General features: G+C 42.7%; 1 protein-coding gene across 6 annotated transcripts in view; it reads left to right on the top strand.

The window, feature by feature from the left end:
• The window catches only part of LOC309343366 (rho GTPase-activating protein 39-like), a 94,316-nt gene that overhangs the window by 64,037 nt on the left and 11,876 nt on the right, over positions 1-18,403 (top strand). For all 6 annotated transcript variants that reach the window (XM_081864730.1, XM_081864728.1, XM_081864727.1 and 3 more), the window contains 2 exons: positions 13,563-14,871; positions 17,033-17,585. In XM_081864730.1, the coding sequence (XP_081720856.1) occupies positions 13,563-14,871; positions 17,033-17,585 (1,862 nt within the window). The remainder of the gene's footprint in view (positions 1-13,562; positions 14,872-17,032; positions 17,586-18,403) is intronic.

The following is an 18,403-nucleotide window of genomic DNA, read 5'->3' as shown; positions in this document are numbered from 1 at the left end:
GGTGGGGTATAAATAATTATTATTATTATTATTATTATTATTATTATTATTATTAAAAAAAATCACCCAGTCAGGGTGATATTGGGACATGAACTGGTCTCCTTGGGGAAGTGGTAAAATATGAATGTAATAAGCAATAGTCAGTAAACCAACACTTGAAGGAAATTTTGCTGAACATAGCTTGCATGGGAAAGACAGAGTTGGAGAGCAACTGCAGAGGTTGAAGTTCATTTGCTTAACTAGGCTTTTGTTTTTGAATTTGAGAGAAAGGACTTGAAATAATCTCTTATGCATCAATATGAATGAGCATCTCCCCCCCCCCCCGTTCTGTTCTTCATGAGATTAGCATGGTTGTGTGAAGAACGGGTAAAGGCTGTAGGTTGGCATGAGATGTGTAACACATTCCTTTGCATGTTTACTCAGAAGTAAACCCCATTGTGTTTGACAGGCTTGGTTACAGTTACATGTGTGTAGGATTGCAGCTTTAAAGTGTCCCCCTGAGAGTGGGTGATCTATGCCTTTACAAGTTAATATATCCGTGAAGGATTGTGATTCAGAGCAGAGAATAAACTTAATAACAATATCATTTTGTAAAAATAATTATGTCTAGAAAAACTTGGGGCAGTTGCAGAAATCGTCATGAAATGTTTTCAAAACATTTCTAGTCTGTTGTGTGTTGTTATTGATTGTTGTTTGTGTTTCATTGTCCTCTATTTTGTAAGATTTCTGTGAACACAAAAGCAACTTGGAAGTTATTCTTGATTTTGCTGATATTGAAAGCTTTTTAGTCTTTGTCATCTTACTTTGTGGATAAGGATTACATGAACTCCAACTCATTTGACTTACAGTCAGTTCAGACATAATAAACTGTCACTAATATTTTGGTACTATCATATCCTGGAATGCAATCCAAGCCTCTTTCCAACTGCCTATGACAATTGCGTTCATTGCCTTCAGAATCCACTAAATCATTTGATGGAGAGCAGAGCACTGCAGAATGGCCACAAATGTGGAAATATGTCATGTGATGTTTTCCACAAACAAGGCCATCTTAAGCATATCCGGAGCCGTGGTGCAAAGATCCCTCTGCCCCCCCTCCCCGTTTCCCAGAGTTGCTAACCTTTTTTAGGGTGGACGGTGCCGCCAGCAACACTCCCAGCTTTGTTGTACTGGAGGAGGCGGGCAGCAGCTGGAGGGCAGCTCCTCCAGCGGGGAAGAGGCGGAGGCTGGAGGAGGCGGCTCCCAGCTCAGCTGGCTGCTTTGTGCTGTGGTGGCCACGGCAGGCGGAGGCTCCGGGCGCGGCGCGGCGCTGTTTCGGCGTGGCATGGCGAAGGCAGGCAAGGGCGGAGAACTGATGCTGGGAGGCGCCACATCCAGCCTCCTTCTCTTCCCTGGCACCCTCCAGAACCTGATGCCCTGCGCCACTAGCCTCTATGGATAAGACGCCCCTGTCCAGGTTTTACCCAGGCAGATTTCCTGAGTGCTAATTATGAGGCCTAAAAATTGAATAAAGTAATTAACTTCCCTTTATTCTTCCTGTGAACACTGGTACCTGAAGCCCTTGTAAGGTGTTTAGAATGGACTCAGCAAGTAATTTTTTAGCTAAGTACTGCCCCTATGGAAAGCCCCCCAAAAATGTAGAGTCCAGTATTCTGTTTCCAGGAGAATCCAGCTCAATGATTCATAAGCAGGGCATGAAGGCAGCAGACATCCCTGTTGTCTCGTCCCCGCACCCTAAGTATATGGTTTCTAGTCTGAACCTATTCTGTCCTCCATTCTGGTGGATTGACAAAGCTATAACTCTCTGAAAAGTGAGATCACATTCTGTAAGCAGAGTTTCCAGATTTTGGCCAGGACTTGGAATGGCAAAATCCTTTCTTCAGGCTGCAGCTGTCAGCCCATTCTTTCTTTTGCTGGCTAAGCCTTGCTGGAGTGTTGTGCTGGAGGCACTGAGAGCCGTGCTTGAAGTTGTAGTGCTTAAACTTGTCAACAACTTGCTGAAGAAACTCAAAGTGGCATTTCATTTGTTTAGGTAGCTCACAGTTTTCTGTCCCCCAATAAGTCAGCCCAAAAATCATGGAATTTATTTCTTGCGCAGACTTGGCCAGCTGCCTGTGTGCGTTTTGGTAGCAAGTAACACTGCATTGTAAGAAAACAAGTTCGTTGCTTCTAGCCAAGGATGTTTCCCTAACACTATCTACTCCAGTTTTAAGCAATATTAAAACCTTCCCCCGTTGTCACAAGTTTTAACAACTCTACTATAGGGCATATAGACACAAAAAAATCTTTATTACAAGTATCATTACACAACTGGCATGCATTTTAATGTATATAATGTAGAGCTCAGTTTAATTATATATAAAGAGTATTTTATTGATGATTAGTTTTTCTGTTACCAGTAAGATAATACGTGGATCCTATTTGTTCTGAAGTTTTATATGTAAAGAAACCTACAGATCTTGCATCCTTAATCTAGAGGGCTTGCTGAAGGGCAATCAGGATTTATTCCTTTCTTTGTGCCACCCGAAATGAAATTTGTTGTTTTATGCAGGCAAGAGAGGGGATCACGTAAGGCAACAATGAAGGAATTTATCCCAAGTACAGACCAACACAAGGGGACAATAGGTTCTGTTCAGCATAGCACTGAGCAAAATGTTCTGTCAGTGCAAGGATTTCTCCTTGTGCAATGGAATGTACTGCCCCCATGTGCTCCCTAAAATATGTTCTGGGACTTCACCCAATGCATGGGAGCAGATCTGGGACAGCACAGAGCTCACATGGGGGAAAGGAAAGCAGGGGAATCCCATTGCATTAGCACTAATTGTGCTGATGTGACTATTATTTGAATGCCACCCAGTGATTTTAATCAAAGTTATATAGTTCTATCAAGGACTGTTAGCCCTGCTAGCTAACCAGAACCTCCATGTTCAGAGACAATATGCAACTGAATACCAATTGCCAGGTGTTTCTCCTGGCCTTGGCTATGACAAAATCACGAGTGATGTAATAATAGTTCAGAAATCTGATAAATTCACTGCTGGTGACCAAGAGGGACAAAGCTGTGAAAGGATCTTTCATGACGGATCAGAAGACATTCTTTACCCATTTTATAAAAGAGAAGGAACATTTTACCATTAGTACCCAAAAGCAGTTGTGACATTTGGGAAACGTTCTGTCATGCTTAGCTCTGACATGGCGTCAAACAGAATCGTCAGAGGACAAACTAGCCACCTTGCAGGTCAAGGACTTAGAGGATCAGACAAGGTCCCCTGGAACCAGTGCCGAGAATCCTCTTGAGTTGCCTTTCAGTTGCTGGAAACAATGGAGATTTCTGGCTCCTTGGTCCCAAACCAATTCTCCCCTCCTTGCCGAGCTGCACCTTGCCTGGGATCCCTGTGGCAATGACCTTGGACTATTGCCTAACCTTGCTTTTAGATCATGTTTTGAACCTAAAGTGAGTTTTCCTGGCTTAACCCTGGTTTGTTTGGACTGCACCACACCTTCAACCCCACTCACCTTTGTGAATGTTTTGCTGAAAGGATTATACCATTCTCTCACATTGGATTCTATAATAACATGGTCCAGCCAAGTAGACTTTCTTCACTGCTGGCACTTCAGCAAACCAACATGTCCCAAAAAAAGGATTTGAGCATTATGCATGTGTTTGGTATATTGGGGGTGGGGGGGTGGGAGAGGCAAATCTCCCAAATGAAACTGCTTCAGGATATCAATCCACAACACATGATACTTCTGCTATGTGTATTAGACTTTGAAGATTAGACTACTATAGCCCATTTCCACACATAACACTTTAAAATGTTTACAGAGACAGTCTTCGGGGTTTTTTTTTTAATGCCTTATTTATTCTTCCCTGGGTCCAAGATGGCATACCTGGATTTCCCTAAGAGTGACAGGCCCAAGGTCTCAAATGGAAAATTGAGGAATTACAAAATATAATGGCCTTATTAGCCTAATAGCCTTATTAGCCTAATAGCCTTATTAGCCCAGCCCTGCCTGCTCCTGGAACATGGAACTGTGCATAATGAAGTGTAGATTGTGCTAAAAAAAAAGTTGATCCCATCCACACCTATGGGGAGCTCAGTGGGAACTGGGCTTTTTCAAACCACACTCACCTGAAAACACTGTTTTCGGAAAGAAATTGACACCTTTAAAACCGTTTTTTCAGCCTTGGGATCACATCTGCTGAGCACATAGGCATTTGTATGTTTTTTTCCAAGGCACAGTGGCAAAGTAAATACTCTCCCTACCCTAAAAACTAAAAGATGGTCATATTGTTATGCAATCACTTAAAATGCCAGTATGGAAGATAATTGGGAAGAAACCGGCAACTGTACCCTATGCAGAATTTTAAATGGACAGGTGGTTTCATGCCAAAACAAATGTTTAGCAGCACATTTTTGGCTGGTAAATAAAATAAAACTTTTAAATTATTTTATAGCAGTGACTACATGCTAATTCAAAAACCACAAAAATGGTAGGATGCTACTTTGTGTTTGTATTATGACTAACTTGCAGATCAAAATGCATATACAGTGGTGCCCCGCAAGACGAATGCCTCGCTAAGCGAAAAACCCGCAAGACGAAAGGGTTTTCCGATTTAGCAGCTTCGCAAGACGAATTTCCCTATGGGCTTGCTTCGCAAGATGAAAGCCCATAGGGAAATCTCCGGGGACAGCCGGGAAGCGCAGCGCGCCTTCTCCTCTGTTCCCGGACCTGTCCTGAAGGCTTGCGGTGGGAGGTCCGGGAACAGAGGAGAAGGTGCGCAGCGCTTCTCCTCTGTTCCCGGGGCTTGCGGTGGGAGGAGGGTTTTCCTCCCCACCGCCAACATTCAGAACAGCATTCTGAATGTTGGCGGTGGGGAGGAAAGCCCTCCTCCCACCGCAAGCCTTCAGGACAGGTCCGGGAACAGAGGGGAAGGTGCGCAGCGCTTCTCCTCTGTTCCCGGACCTGTATTGAAGACTTGCGGTGGGAGGAAGGCTGTTCTGAAGGCTGGCGGTGGGAAGAAAAGCCCTTCTCCCCCGCCAGCCTTTAGAAGAGTTCCCCACAGGGCTCTCCAAGCTGCGGATAGCAGCCTGCTGCCCCTATCCGCAGTTTGGAGAGCCCTGCGGGGAAGTCCTGCAGGGCTCCCCAAGCTGCGAATGTCTGCCCCGTGCGAGGGGCGCTCTGCTTAAGAGCGCCCCTCGCGCGGGGCAGCAGGCTGCTATCCGCAGCTTGGAGAGCCCTGCGGGGAAGTCCTGCAGGGCTCCCCAAGCTGCGAATGTCTGCCCCGCAGCCTAGGCAGCCCTGCAGGAACTCTTCTGAAGGCTGGCGGCGGGAGAAGGGCTTTTCTTCCCACCGCCAGCCTTCAGAAGGCTGTTCTGAAGGCTAGCTGTGGGGAGAAAAGTCCTTCTCCCCGCCAGCCTTCAGAAGAGGTCCGGGGACAGACTGTCCCCGGACCTGGTCTGAAGGCGGTCTCCCTAGGAACGCATTAATTGATTTTCAATGCATTCCTATGGGAAACCGTGCTTCGCAAGACGAAAAACTCGCAAGAAGAAAAAACTTGCGGAACGAATTAATTTCGTCTTGCGAGGCACCACTGTATGGGCTTTTAAATTATTCAGAATTCTTATTTAGGTAAGATAGTTCTCTCTCTCTCTCTCTCTCTCTCTCTCTCTCTCTGTGTGTGTGTGTGTGTGTAGATAAGTAGATGGGTGTGGGGAAAAGTAGGTGTTTCTGGTATGATATAAAGTCCAGCTTATCCTTAGTGCTATTTTGCTTTGGTTCTCCCTCCCCACCCCTGCCAGCCTTAGAATGGTGGAATTATTCACAGATATGATTAAGTATACTTATATACACAAAGCCCACTGGGACTAAGCAGAAATGGACATGGCTCCTTTTGAAAATACAAAAACCAGTCGGTGTCTGTCCCTGACATTCATTATGCTCAAATCTAAATGCAACATTAACTTCAGCCTGATAAATATCTCTATGAAAATCTCCCCCCTCCCAAATATAATCCAACAAGTGTCTTTTCTGTATCTTGTGCCTTAAAGATAGGTAGCCGTGTTGGTCTGCCATAGTCAAAACAAAATAAAAAACTTCCTTCCAGTAGCACCTTAAAGACCAACTAAGTTAGTTCTTGGTATGAGCTTTCGTGTGCACTTCTTCATGGTATCTGAAGAAGTGTGCATGCACACGAAAGCTCATACCAAGAACTAACTTAGTTGGTCTTTAAGGTGCTACTGGAAGGAATTTTTTTATTTTGTTGTGCCTTAAAACAAAACAAAAAACTTGGTCTTCTTCCGATTTTTGTTGACTTTTGGCCATGCAAAAAACCAACAATGAAATAGAAACGGGCTGTGTAGGTTTATCTTCTTCCCAATCGCTAGATGTGAAGGCTTACAGTGTACCCCGCTTCCCCCTCCCAGAGCTGGGGGAGTCCTTACCCAGATTTGGTGCCAATATGTATACGGGAATACAGTGGGGGTGAAAACTGTACACTGACTTTAAAATAAACAGTTCCAATAAAGATGCACATGATAGACACACACACACACACACACACACACACACACACACACACACACACAAAGGCTTTGCAAGCTGCATTTTGAAACCTTGGCTGGTCCTCATAAAAAGGGTATTACATTCACTGACTGGCAACCCAGTTGAAGTCAGACATATGATTGTATTTGAAAAAAGGGTTTGTTTGCTAAAACTAAGTCTACAAGGTTAATCATTTCCATGGTGATATTTCTCCATGTTCTGAGCGGGTGTTTCGGAGCAATAAGGTGAGCTTTTGCTACTGATTGCTCTTCTTCCAACTGTTAATTTGTGTATCTTTTGTGTATGAAGCTGAGAGTTTTTCAGGTAGTGAGAGCACTTCTTTTAGTCTCCCTTCTTCTTTGGATCCCAAACGTAACAGCTAAACTCCATTTCTCATCTTCTTTCCCAATGGATTTCTGTCTCTTTAAAAATCTTCTTCCCTGCTCCATGGCAGATTTGAATTAGTTAGTAGGGCCCCTCTTAAATCTCCCAGCTATTGCATGAGCCCGAGAATACTAGGGTCTGCTGCTTGAAGAAAAATAAAACAAATCTGATGACACAGAATTTCAGTGAGGCAGAACTGAGACAGAAGTGCAGACAAAATATTATAAAGCCATAAGTTCACATAATCCCATATGAACAGCTGCCTATGACGTTTTTTAATCGTCTGATATAGAGAAAGACAACTGCACAAAAAGGATATAACACCTGTTGAAAACTGTGCAGAATGCAAGCCCTTTTGCATTTTTGACACACGTATAGAGTTGGCACCTATGAGGCTATTTTTCTAAACGAAAGCTGGCAAAGCCTAAAAGAATTATGCAAGCTGGCAGCCTTTCCCCCTGGTGGTATTGAGACGCATCTGTTCTAACCTATCAGTCTCTTACATGGAGAGTTCTCAGGTTTCAACAACGTGGCAGGTGGAAGAGCTTGCCTTGAGACCAGCTTTCATAGAGGAGGAAGAAAGTGGTGCTTAAAATAGAGAGGTGAAATAGCAGGCTTTGCACTAGCTGCATTCATTTCTTAGGGCATAATCTTGACTTTTGCACACTTGTGCGGTGTTTTTTTTTTTAAGGCCAGTCTTTTGCACCAACAGTGCTGTAGCTTTGCCATTACAAAGTAGTATGTTAATTCACAGGGTTGCACTTGAGAAATGCCCTTGTCCGAAGATGTCGGGGTGGGGTGGGGGGAATCCTGACATTGCCTGCCTTCTGAAGTACTTCTACTGCTCCTTAGAGTCTTTTGCTCTACCAACCAAGCTACCAAGGCGGATAGCTGAAGTTCTCGAGGCAGCTTAGAATATATTTCAAACACAATAAAAAGGACAATGGAACAATGTTTTCTAGAGCTGAGCAAAGGTGTATAGAAATCTCCCTCCCTTCCCCACCCACCAGTTCTCTGTTGTTGCAACGTGGCACTCTGCAGCTGGAACTCCTGGCCTAGAACTGACTGTTGAAGCAACCAGGTATTAATTAGTCCCTCACAGGCCAAGGCCTCCTCATTGGGCGGTGGCTGTGGCTGCTGCTGCTGCTATATTGCTATCTCTCCTCACAGCCTTAGGCTCTGATGGTAGATGAAGGAGGAACTGTGGGAGTAGAAATGTTAGGCGGCTCCCAATCCTCAAATGTTCCAGCTGTGTACAGTGGTACCTCGGGTTAAGAACTTAATTCGTTCCGCAGGTCCATTCTTAACCTGAAACTGTTCTTAACATGAAGCACCACTTTAGCTAATGGGGCCCCCCGCTGCCGCCATGCCGCTCCTGCGCGATTTCTGTTCTCATCCTGAAGCAAAGTTCTTAACCCAAGGTACTATTTCTGGGTTAGCAGAGTTTGTAACCTGTAACTGAAGTGTCTGTAACCTGAGGTGTCTGTAACCTGAGGTACCACTGTAAAATATACACTCTAAAGTTGTTTTTAAAAAATCATAATCAACAGTATGGCTGTGTCAGATGTACAGTGGTACCTCAGGTTAAGTACTTAATTTGTTCCGGAGGTCCGTTCTTAACCTGAAACTGTTCTTAACCTGAAACACCACTTTAGCTAATGGGGCCTCCTGCTGCTGCTGCGACACCGGAGCCCAAGTCCTGTTCATATCCTGAAGCAAAGTTCTTAACCTGAAGCACTATTTCTGGGTTAGCGGAGTGTGTAACCTGAAGCATATGTAACCTGAAGCGTATGTAACCTGAGGTACCACTGTAATGGGTTGAAGCCAATGAAATATTGCACTTGAAAAATGACTTCCGATTAAACTTTCCCTACTTCTCCTTTCCCTGTGTGCCCCTCAGATCTGCTCTGGAGGGTTAGGAGGACCCCAAAAGCAGATTTAGGGAAGCAGAGGAGAGGAATGGAAAGTTTGATTGTATGTGCAGAAGTTTTGTGAGTGCAATGCCTTCACTTGATACAGGCCAGGTTGTTTTATTTACTTATTTGCTGTAGTAATTTATATTGCGCTTCACCATCATGCTCAATATCCAAAATGACTGGACTTAATCCACATGCAAGTTTTTTTCTGAGGACTTGTTTGTGTATTAAGTGAACAGCGCCTGTTTGTGCAATGAGAGTATTCAGGTGACAGTTTGTGGAAGATGTTGCAGCAGAATCTCTCTCACCCAGCAATGGTTCACCCACCTTTTAGGTTTTACTATTTCTCTGTGCAAATCTTGAGCACGGTGAGAGTTTTGCTGAAAATTCAAGATGGCATCCAGCATGGCTGTTCTAAATGCTAATAAAATTCAGTCATAAATCTTTGTTGAGGGAAGGGGGGAGAGATGTGTCATGTCTAGTTAGATTGTAAGTGTGATTATACTAGATCTTTCTCAACTTTGTGTTCTTCAAATGTATTTTGAGCCATTGGTAAATATGCTTTTGAGTTACAACTTTGGGGTTTTTTGTGGAAACAGTGACTCTTGCCTCTCCATAAGCTTTTCCTGAGCAAACTTGGCGTAGTTGTGTTTGCCATGCCAGTTTATATTAAGGATATTTTGCTCGCTTGTATCCTATCATATGCAGGATGCAGCCCTGTGTGTTTCCCTTTGTTTCTTTGTTGTGAATTTAAAAATATTTCCTTTTCTGAAGACAAGCTAAAAATAATTTTGGGGAGTCATCAAATTAACTGTTCTCTGTTGTAATTGCTACTAATTCTTCTGAAGAGCAGAACTGGGGATTAAATTCCTTGGGTTTCCTGACCATTTATTCTAACTACCCAACTCTCTCTGCCACTGCCACTTGGATTCATTTGTCATCAGACCATCACAAAGCAAGAGGGTTTAACAAAGAGAAGTACATAGCCATATGGAAGTAACACAAGTCAAGGTAAACCAAACCGAGAGAGTTCCAAATAAAATATATATATTGTGCAACATAAACAAATGTAAGATTCTAAAATTCACAGGCAAATCAGTGTTTACCATGAAAAAGTGTCCCCTATTTTAAAACATGTTCAAATAAATCAAAGTTACACAAATCTGAATAAAATAAAAACAGTAACAAACTTAAAATTCTGAATACCTCTGGCAAGACGCAGTATTCTCCTTTAAAAAATTTCTCCTATCATCACTTACTAGGGTTAAAAAACATTCAGTCTTTACAGTAACGTGCCTGTGTTGGCTACAGAGCGGAAAGTTTATAGCCTCATGGAAGGACCTCTCTACATACCTCCCAAAAATTTGTTCCAAGAATTGTTCCCTCAGTACTTTATACAAAAAGCAATATATAATAAAATGTACCAGGTATTCAACCAAATTTAAACTCTGCTGCTTCATCAAAAGACCACTTGGTTAACTAACTGATGCAATTAATTAATTCATTAAATTACTCAGTCTTCATCCAGATAGATTTGACCCACTTTGAGTCTGGCATAAGTTCCTGTAAACTTTGTATGAGCAACCCCTGCTTGGTTGAGCAGAAAACTGATTTAGGGGTGGGGGTTAGTGTTACATATTTACAAGTGCAATCTGCAATAAGATGTTGCAGTGTGAAGTGTTGCCCAACTACTCTATTCCCTCCCCCCACAACAGCCAGCCAGCATTCCATCACCACTGAGCATGCTACGCCCTTGTTGGACTGTTTTGGAATATTTTGTGGGTGGGTGGTGCCATGGAACGGCACTCGGATAATTGAGTTCGCTCCTAGTATATATGATATAGTTTGGTTAATCTGTGGTGAGTCTTATTGCAGGTAGCTTAACTCAAGACTAGGACCATGAGGCCTAAGCAACCACACAAAAGCTATAATTAACTGGAAACAGAAATGAAAGCATTATGTAGGTTAACCAGACTGCATTTCATGCTGCAGACCGATGAATTTGGAATAAAGCTTTCACATAGGCAAAACTTGAAGAATAGACTAACATTTCCTGGTCGTGCTGGTTCTTGTATTGGCAACTGTTTGGTAATAGGAAATAGAAGGAAACTGTTCATTAGCTTCAGCTGATGCCATCTGATATTTGCAAACAAGTGTTCTGCCTGTCACCTGCTCTGCTCACCTGCCCAGATTATGTCCCCACCCCAGCTGTCATACAACAGTGCTGTACAGTGGTACCTCCAGTTATGAACTTAATTAATTCCGGAGGTCCGTTCTTAAGCCCAAACCGTTCATAACCCAAGGTGCGCTTTCGCTAATGGCGCCTCCCGTCTACTCGCATCCCCGGGGAAAGTTCGCAACTGGGTGCTCATAACCCGAAGTGTTCCCAAAGAGGACAGTACGTAACACGAGGTTCCATTGTACAGTAGTACCTTGGGTTACATACGCTTCAGGTTACAGACTCTGCTAACCCAGAAATACTACCTCGGGTTAAGAACTTTGCTTGAGGATGAGAACAGAAATCATGCTCCGGTGGCGCAGCGGCAGCGGGAGGCCCCATTAGCTAAAGTGGTGCTTCATGTTAAGAACAGTTTCAGGTTAAGAACGGACCTCTGGAACGAATTAAGTACTTAACCCAAAGTACCACTGTATTTCCCTGAAATGCTAGTCTTGTCACTCTGGACTCTGTATTCTTAACAAGATAGAGAGACTGCTGTTTTGTTTCCTCCACTTGGAAAATAACAGCAGAAGTATCTATCCAGATGCCAGTCTTTGTCCTCCTCTTACTCTTTCTGTCTCATAAGAACATAAGAGTGCCGTTGGATCAAAACAAAGGCAACATCTAGTCCAGCATCCTGTTCTCACAATGTCTAACCAGATGCCTTCAAGCAGAAACCTGCATACAACACCACTGGTGTCACTTTTGATTACTATCAGCTAGTATTCATGTTGCCCCCAACTGTGGAGGTAAAACATATCAGTAGCCATTATCCTTCATGGTAGCCTTATTCACCATGAATTTGTCTAATCCTCTTTTAAGCCATCCAAGTTGACAGCCATCCCTACAATTTAGGAATTTGGGGGTTTTAATGCAATTCTCTGGATTTGGTGAGAAGATGGGCAAGTGCTAATTGCCTGGGCAAATAAATTGGTGGTGAGTTGCATGACTGTTACAACACATGATTTTCTGGAGTTCATACTAGTAGTGTGGAACTGCATATGGACCTGGATCGAATCCCAAGACTCATTTGAAAGAGAACTCATTTATTTACTATGCTGGGAGGAGCAGCATAAAAAAACCTTCTCATAAGCAAGAATAATCCTACAATATGAGAAAGCAGCCAGATCCTCTGTAGCAATGAGCAAACTCTGTAGCAAACTCTGAATATATGCAAATTATGTGGGTGGAAATCAATGGAGTGCCGCTAAGCCAATCATTATGTCAGCACATGCATTTCTGTTTGCCCTTCTCCACCCCACCAAATGCACTGTTCTGTGGGTTTTCCCTATCCTCCAGAGTGGATTTGGGGAGGAAAGCCCAGTTATGCTAGTGGGAATCTTTATATTGGCTTCTGCTAGTGGAAAAGGGGTAGTTGAATCCAGCCTACTGACATTAGTAAGATGTGCATGTTTAAAATCAAATTCACTTATATAATATTTCTAAAGGACCTGAGGTTTACTAGGTGTTAAATAAAGTTTTTAGTTTTTTTAAGGAAAACCTGCCCTGCTCACAAGCTGTAGAATCTAATAGAGATGGGGAAGGAAAAGGAAAAATAAGCAAACTCTTATTCTTAAAGGTTTGCTCATTAGAGCCCATCGTTTATTGTAGTTCCTAGATGACATAAGAAGAAAAGAAATGACTGCTGTTACAGTATAGAAGTAAAATGCATACAAGGGGAAACAAACAGGTGTTGAACTTGTAGATTCCTCAGCATTCATTAGAAGAGCAAGGGAGGACACTGCTTAAAAATTAAGCCCACAGGTTTTTTCTTTGCTGAATGGGACAAAGTCTTCGTTTCCCTCAAGACTCAACAGAAATCAGCAGACAACAAAAATATGATCTTTACTCACAACTGAAAAGTAGCACGGTAGAGACCATATGCAGTATTTGGATGTTGAAAAATAAATGCCTGGTGTCCTATGGAGTTAAACAGGGGAGGGCTTGTCCAAGGGATAGGGGACCGACTCCCTGAGAGCAGCATTTTCCTGTTGCAGGTATGATTTATTATTTTTCCATTACTAACTTGAATAGCTCCGATAGAAACAAAGGAAATGCCTGCACAATGGTTTGATATGGAAGTTGTTCCTAAGACAATAATTGTGGACAGAACAATACTAAGTGTGTTGTATCCTGGGGAGCAGGATTAACCTCCAGGCTGGCATAGATGATGGGGCTCTCAATCCTAGGGCCTCTCAGAGCAAATAAGAATCTTTGAAGCCATTTGGTTCAAGGCCACTCACCAAAACATCTCAGAAATGCACTGTTTGGGGGCCTACTCCTGACAGAAGCACCACCAGCAGTAGATCTCTGCCCACATATCATTCCATGGACATACCATCCTCCTCCATGGCTGATGCATGCATACCCAACCTAAGCTCCTCTTCACTGGAGGTCCAGTTAGATATTTGGATAAAACTTTTGACTGTATTTTACACTTGAAGGTAGTACTGCATTTTTTGCTCTATTTTCCTAAATGCTTTATTTTCCCCATACAGAGACACCCCTACCCGGTGGCAGCCTTTACCAGGGACTAAAGCAGCCATGCTGGTCAAAGTCAACAGCCTGAGACAAGTTAATTCCACCTCGAGCAATTCGCTTCAGATGCAGAACAGCGCGGAAACCAGCAGCCAGAAATCTCTGCATTCAAAACAAGTTATTTATGCCCAACCTCAGGCTATAACCCCAAATCCAGCAATGCAGAAACCAGCAGCTTCAGCAGAAACAAAACAGTCAATGCAGATTAAGAAGACAGAGAATGGAGGGTTTTGTCTAGTGTTAACCAATGGGCTCAGTAGTCCTTCAGGAAGTCAGACGCAAACATCACAGCCTTCATCTCCCAAGTATGCTTCTCCAGCACCAATATATGATGAGCCATCTATTGATTCCCCAATTTATGATGAGCCCCCTGTAGATATGGACACTGGGAGTGTAAATGTGAATGGGACAACTCCACAAATGTCGCCAAGCAACAGCTTAAATAAGAAACCCCAACCAGTTAAATTATTACAGCATCCAAGTATGCAGCAGCACCAAGCTGGAAAAAAGCATGTGAGAAACCCATCGGCAACAGAGTACAGCCCTGTTGGAAGAGAGTATATTAAACATATGGTCAATGTTGACCAATCATCCAGAAATCCTAACGCTACAGGTGTGATTGTTGAGGGCGTTGCTAAACCACAGCTAGGGCCGCTTAGTTCCAGGGACAGCTTCAAACACTCTTGGAAAATCTTGGAGGCAAACGTTCTCAAAAATATGGAGGCCCACCACAGTCGGCAAAACAGTCTTCAGGTTCAAGAGTATCCTACAGTTATAAGTCAGCAAGACTCTGGCTATTCAACAGGGCCTTCCCCAAGCCTGAGAAAGAGAAAAGGAAGGCGACAGGCTCCTGGCCAGGGAAGACCTGGCTCTGTGGGCAGCAACAGTGAACTCAGTGCTCTGAATGACAAGCTGATTGCAGAAATGCGTGCTGTGGTGAATCGATCAGCAGCCTGCAGAGGAAGTAAAGGTAGCTTAGATGCAGAAATGCTGGAAAATGCTAGTTTGCCAGAGGGTAACAAAATTAAGTTTCAGTCGGAGCGCTTGAAAAAATGTAATAGCAGGAGCTCAAGAGATGATGTGACTTCTAGTAACAGGTCATTATACAGACCTCGAATGGACAGTAGAGGGAGCCTCTCAAATGATCCAGCAGTACAGCAAGACACTGTGAGGCAGAAGAGAACCTACGAAAAAATAGATTCTTTAGAAAAGAATGTGTCCAGTCAGATAAATATGTCTTCGTCTGAATCAGCACAGATACCATCCCAGGTATTCTTTTATTAACAATCTTCTCTTATCAGGCAGCAAGGCATTTTGTGGAAATGGAGTTGATGAAGCCTTTGGGTGCAATTGGCCAAGTGGTGGTGGGTTGGAGAGTTTTGGGGCACCTGTGGTGGGGTTACGTTTAAAAGGGTGTCACTAATTATCAAATCATTTGGGCCCTCTTAAAATTGCTTTAGAAGAGATGTTGCTAAATAAATCTGTCAGGATAGCCAACAGAAAGTCTACATTCCTAAAGGAGCCACAAGCCACTTCTCCTTGCTCCACTTCTGAAGCCGTTAGTGGGACCTGAAAGGCCCTCTTGACTCCATGCCTCATGCCACTCATTCAACCGTGGAACAGACTGCCTCAAAAGGAGGTAGACTTTGTTAGGGAAGCAAAGACTGGATGGTCACCTGCAGGAACACATCAGCAGGGGAATGAACTGGATAACCTTTAGGTCTTTTCCAGACTCTATAATTCTATCGTGTGTGTGTCTATACATTATACGATGTCTGTATCGTATTTGTCATATCCTATAAAAACTTAACAATTAGGACAACATTGTCATCTTTAGAGAATTTTTGGAAAGTGTTTTATTTTTATGTTTGGACACACCTGGAATCATTCTTATATTACCTAGTTTGCTAAACCTAAAGGATTAGAACCTGTGACTAGTGAATCTGTAGATCCTGACCCCTCCAATCCCCCAGACAGGTTTTCTCCCATTCTGTAGCATGCCCTTCACTGTAGACCAGTCAACTGCTTCTGGAAGACATTATACTCTTCCTAGCTACCTCCAAAGTCTGAACTGGAGCTTCCTCCCCTCCATTTTCCCTCTAGCTGTTGTCACCACGCAAACAAGCTGTGAAGACACCTCCCTGTTCTTCCACAAGCCCATTTCAGCTCTTTGTGGAGGCTACTTTGCAACTGTCATGCTTTATATAACACATAAGATATTTAGTTAGTGCTTTTTAACAAGCTCTATGAATTAAAACAATCCAACGCAGGGTAATTTAAAAAACAAAACAAAATAAAACTATGGTATTTTGTCCTTCTACAGCAATGCTTTGAAATGTTAAATGCTCTGAGCTAAAAAGCAAATAAAAAAATCCAAAATACGAATTTGAAAAGTAAAAAAAAAAGTTGATGGTGCTAATAATTTTTAGGATGAGCTGACAGTATTGAAAAAAATCTACTTCTGGAGGACTCCTTATGGGTTTCCCTTACAGCCTAATGCACTGAGGCAACAACTAAGAGAATCCAGCATGACAAACCTGTCACTAGCACAAGGGACAGCTGTCCTCCTTGTGACAACACCAGGACCCATCCCTGAGGCTGTTGTTCATCTGTGAGCACCCAGATCTCCCCAGCTGTTCTTTTGTGACAGAGAACAGAGATCATTGCACCTCATAAGGAACAAAATAAACAAAATTACCAGTAATAGGGCTCCATGTTTTTCCCTGCCTTCTTACAGAGACAAATATGTAAGGAAGATGTTGTTCAATGAAAACTGGAGCTTCGTAGTAACAGTAACAATAAGTATTATTACTGCATTTATTTGTTGTTTACTACAAAAATGTGTCAAAGCAAAGTACAGTTCTATAAAAGCATGTGTACACAACATTTAGAATGCACCAGGAAAGATAAATGAATAAGAATTGAGTAAAGGTGCTCATTCTGCAATAACATAAATAGGAAGAATCCTATTCAACCCTATTAAAAGAGTATCATACCCTATGACCCCAATTAAGAGCCAAATGCCTGAGTAAACATCCTTGCCTAGCATCTAAACATTGATAAGGATGGCCTAAGATGCGTATTTCTGAAGAGAGCCTTCCATTATTGGGGAGCTACCACTGAAAAGGCCTGTTCTTATTTTGCCACTTCCCTCTGAGAGGACATACGAAGAAAGGCCTCATATTACAAAAGCAGGAACTGAGTTAGAAGGGTGGGTTTGAGTTGAACTTTCAGACATTGACACAAGGAGATAGTGGAGAGGTACGGAGAGAGGGAGAGAGAAAGCTTCTCAAGTTGTCAGTAGACACTGGGACTCATAGAAAGACTGCCCCCTCTTTTGGAAGTGACTATAGTTAGCTGTTCTGCTCAGGGAAATATGAGTAGCTCAGCTTTTTTTTTTTAACCATTTTCTTTCTGTTCTCCATTGCAGCCTGGAACAATAAGGCCTGATTCCCAGCAAGAAAATAATGACCAGCCTGGCACCAACATGGGGTATCAGTTTCCCTTCCACACCATACGAAAGCCTATCTCTCAAAGCAGCATGGCCGACTGGGCCTCGAAAAACCTAAATATGCACACTCAGGGCATCTTTCGCCGAAGGCTCTCCATTGCCAACATGCTCTCCTGGAACGGTGGCTCCATCAAAAAGCCAATGCTCATCACCAGCAACCACACCATTAAAAAGGAAGCTTGCGAGATATTTAAACTGGTGCAAATCTACATGGGTGACCGCCAGGCTCGGATGGACAGGGATCATGTGGCTTTGATAACCGTTGCCAAGTGCTGGAGCATTCAAGGTTTACGGGATGAGCTGTACATACAACTGATTAGACAAACAACAGACAATATGTGCTACCGAAGCCTGGCATGGGGCTGGGAACTCATGGCCATCAGTCTGGCCTTTTTCTCCCCATCACCCAAGTTCCAGTCTTATCTAGAAGGCTATATCTATCGTCATCTCAACCAGGTCAATGATGAAAATAGTAAGTGCCTTATCTAATAAGGGTGAAGTACATTGCAGCACAATAGCAAATAAAATGAAGTAAAGATCCTGTTCAGCAGGAGTAGGCAACCTTTTCATTTCCAGATTTAGGGAAAAGGAAGTTTTAGAATTATTATCTATGTAATTTTTAATATATTTTATTCTTACTGTAATATATTAGATACTGTAAGTGAAAAGTAATAACAAAGCTCAGTACATTCTGATTAGTAAAGGAGCTCAAAAGGATGCAGCAGGATTAAAAGCTGTTTCTTTGCTAGTAAGTGAAATATAGCTGGTGTTACAACAAAAGGTTTAGCTGACTTTTTGCACAAAGCAGACTTCTTCTTTTAATACATTTTTCTTAGTTTTCCAATGAACCCCAATAATAGCCAAATTTTAGCAATAACAATTACAAAGCAGATTTCTCTCTCCACTCCAGTCTTGGAAAACAACTAAGAAGAAAAACATTTATTCTATTTTAAGGTGTTGATCTGCTCCCATTGAGTTTGTTTCTTTGAGTGAAAATATCCAGCCTCTTTTGGGGGGGCAGCAATTTGGAATGTTCCTTTAGAACTTGGTGATAAGCTATTCTAAGAATTCTAAGGCAAGGCAGACATAATTAAGTAGATGGAAAAAACAGTGACATAACTAATTGCATCAGATGTATCACATTTTTTTAGATCACAGCTGGCAAGCTCACTCAGAGTAAATGGCCAAATGTCTTTCATGTTGCTCTGTTTGTCAAGATATACATTTGGGGAGTTGTGTTAACTCGGTTCAAGAACTTTTGATCTATATCATGTTAAATGCTTTAGAAAG

Source organism: Podarcis erhardii (genome assembly GCF_964252035.2).
Source record: "Podarcis erhardii genome assembly, chromosome: 6".
NCBI classification, from domain to species: domain Eukaryota; kingdom Metazoa; phylum Chordata; class Lepidosauria; order Squamata; family Lacertidae; genus Podarcis; species Podarcis erhardii.
This window is presented reverse-complemented; position numbering and strand designations above follow the sequence as displayed.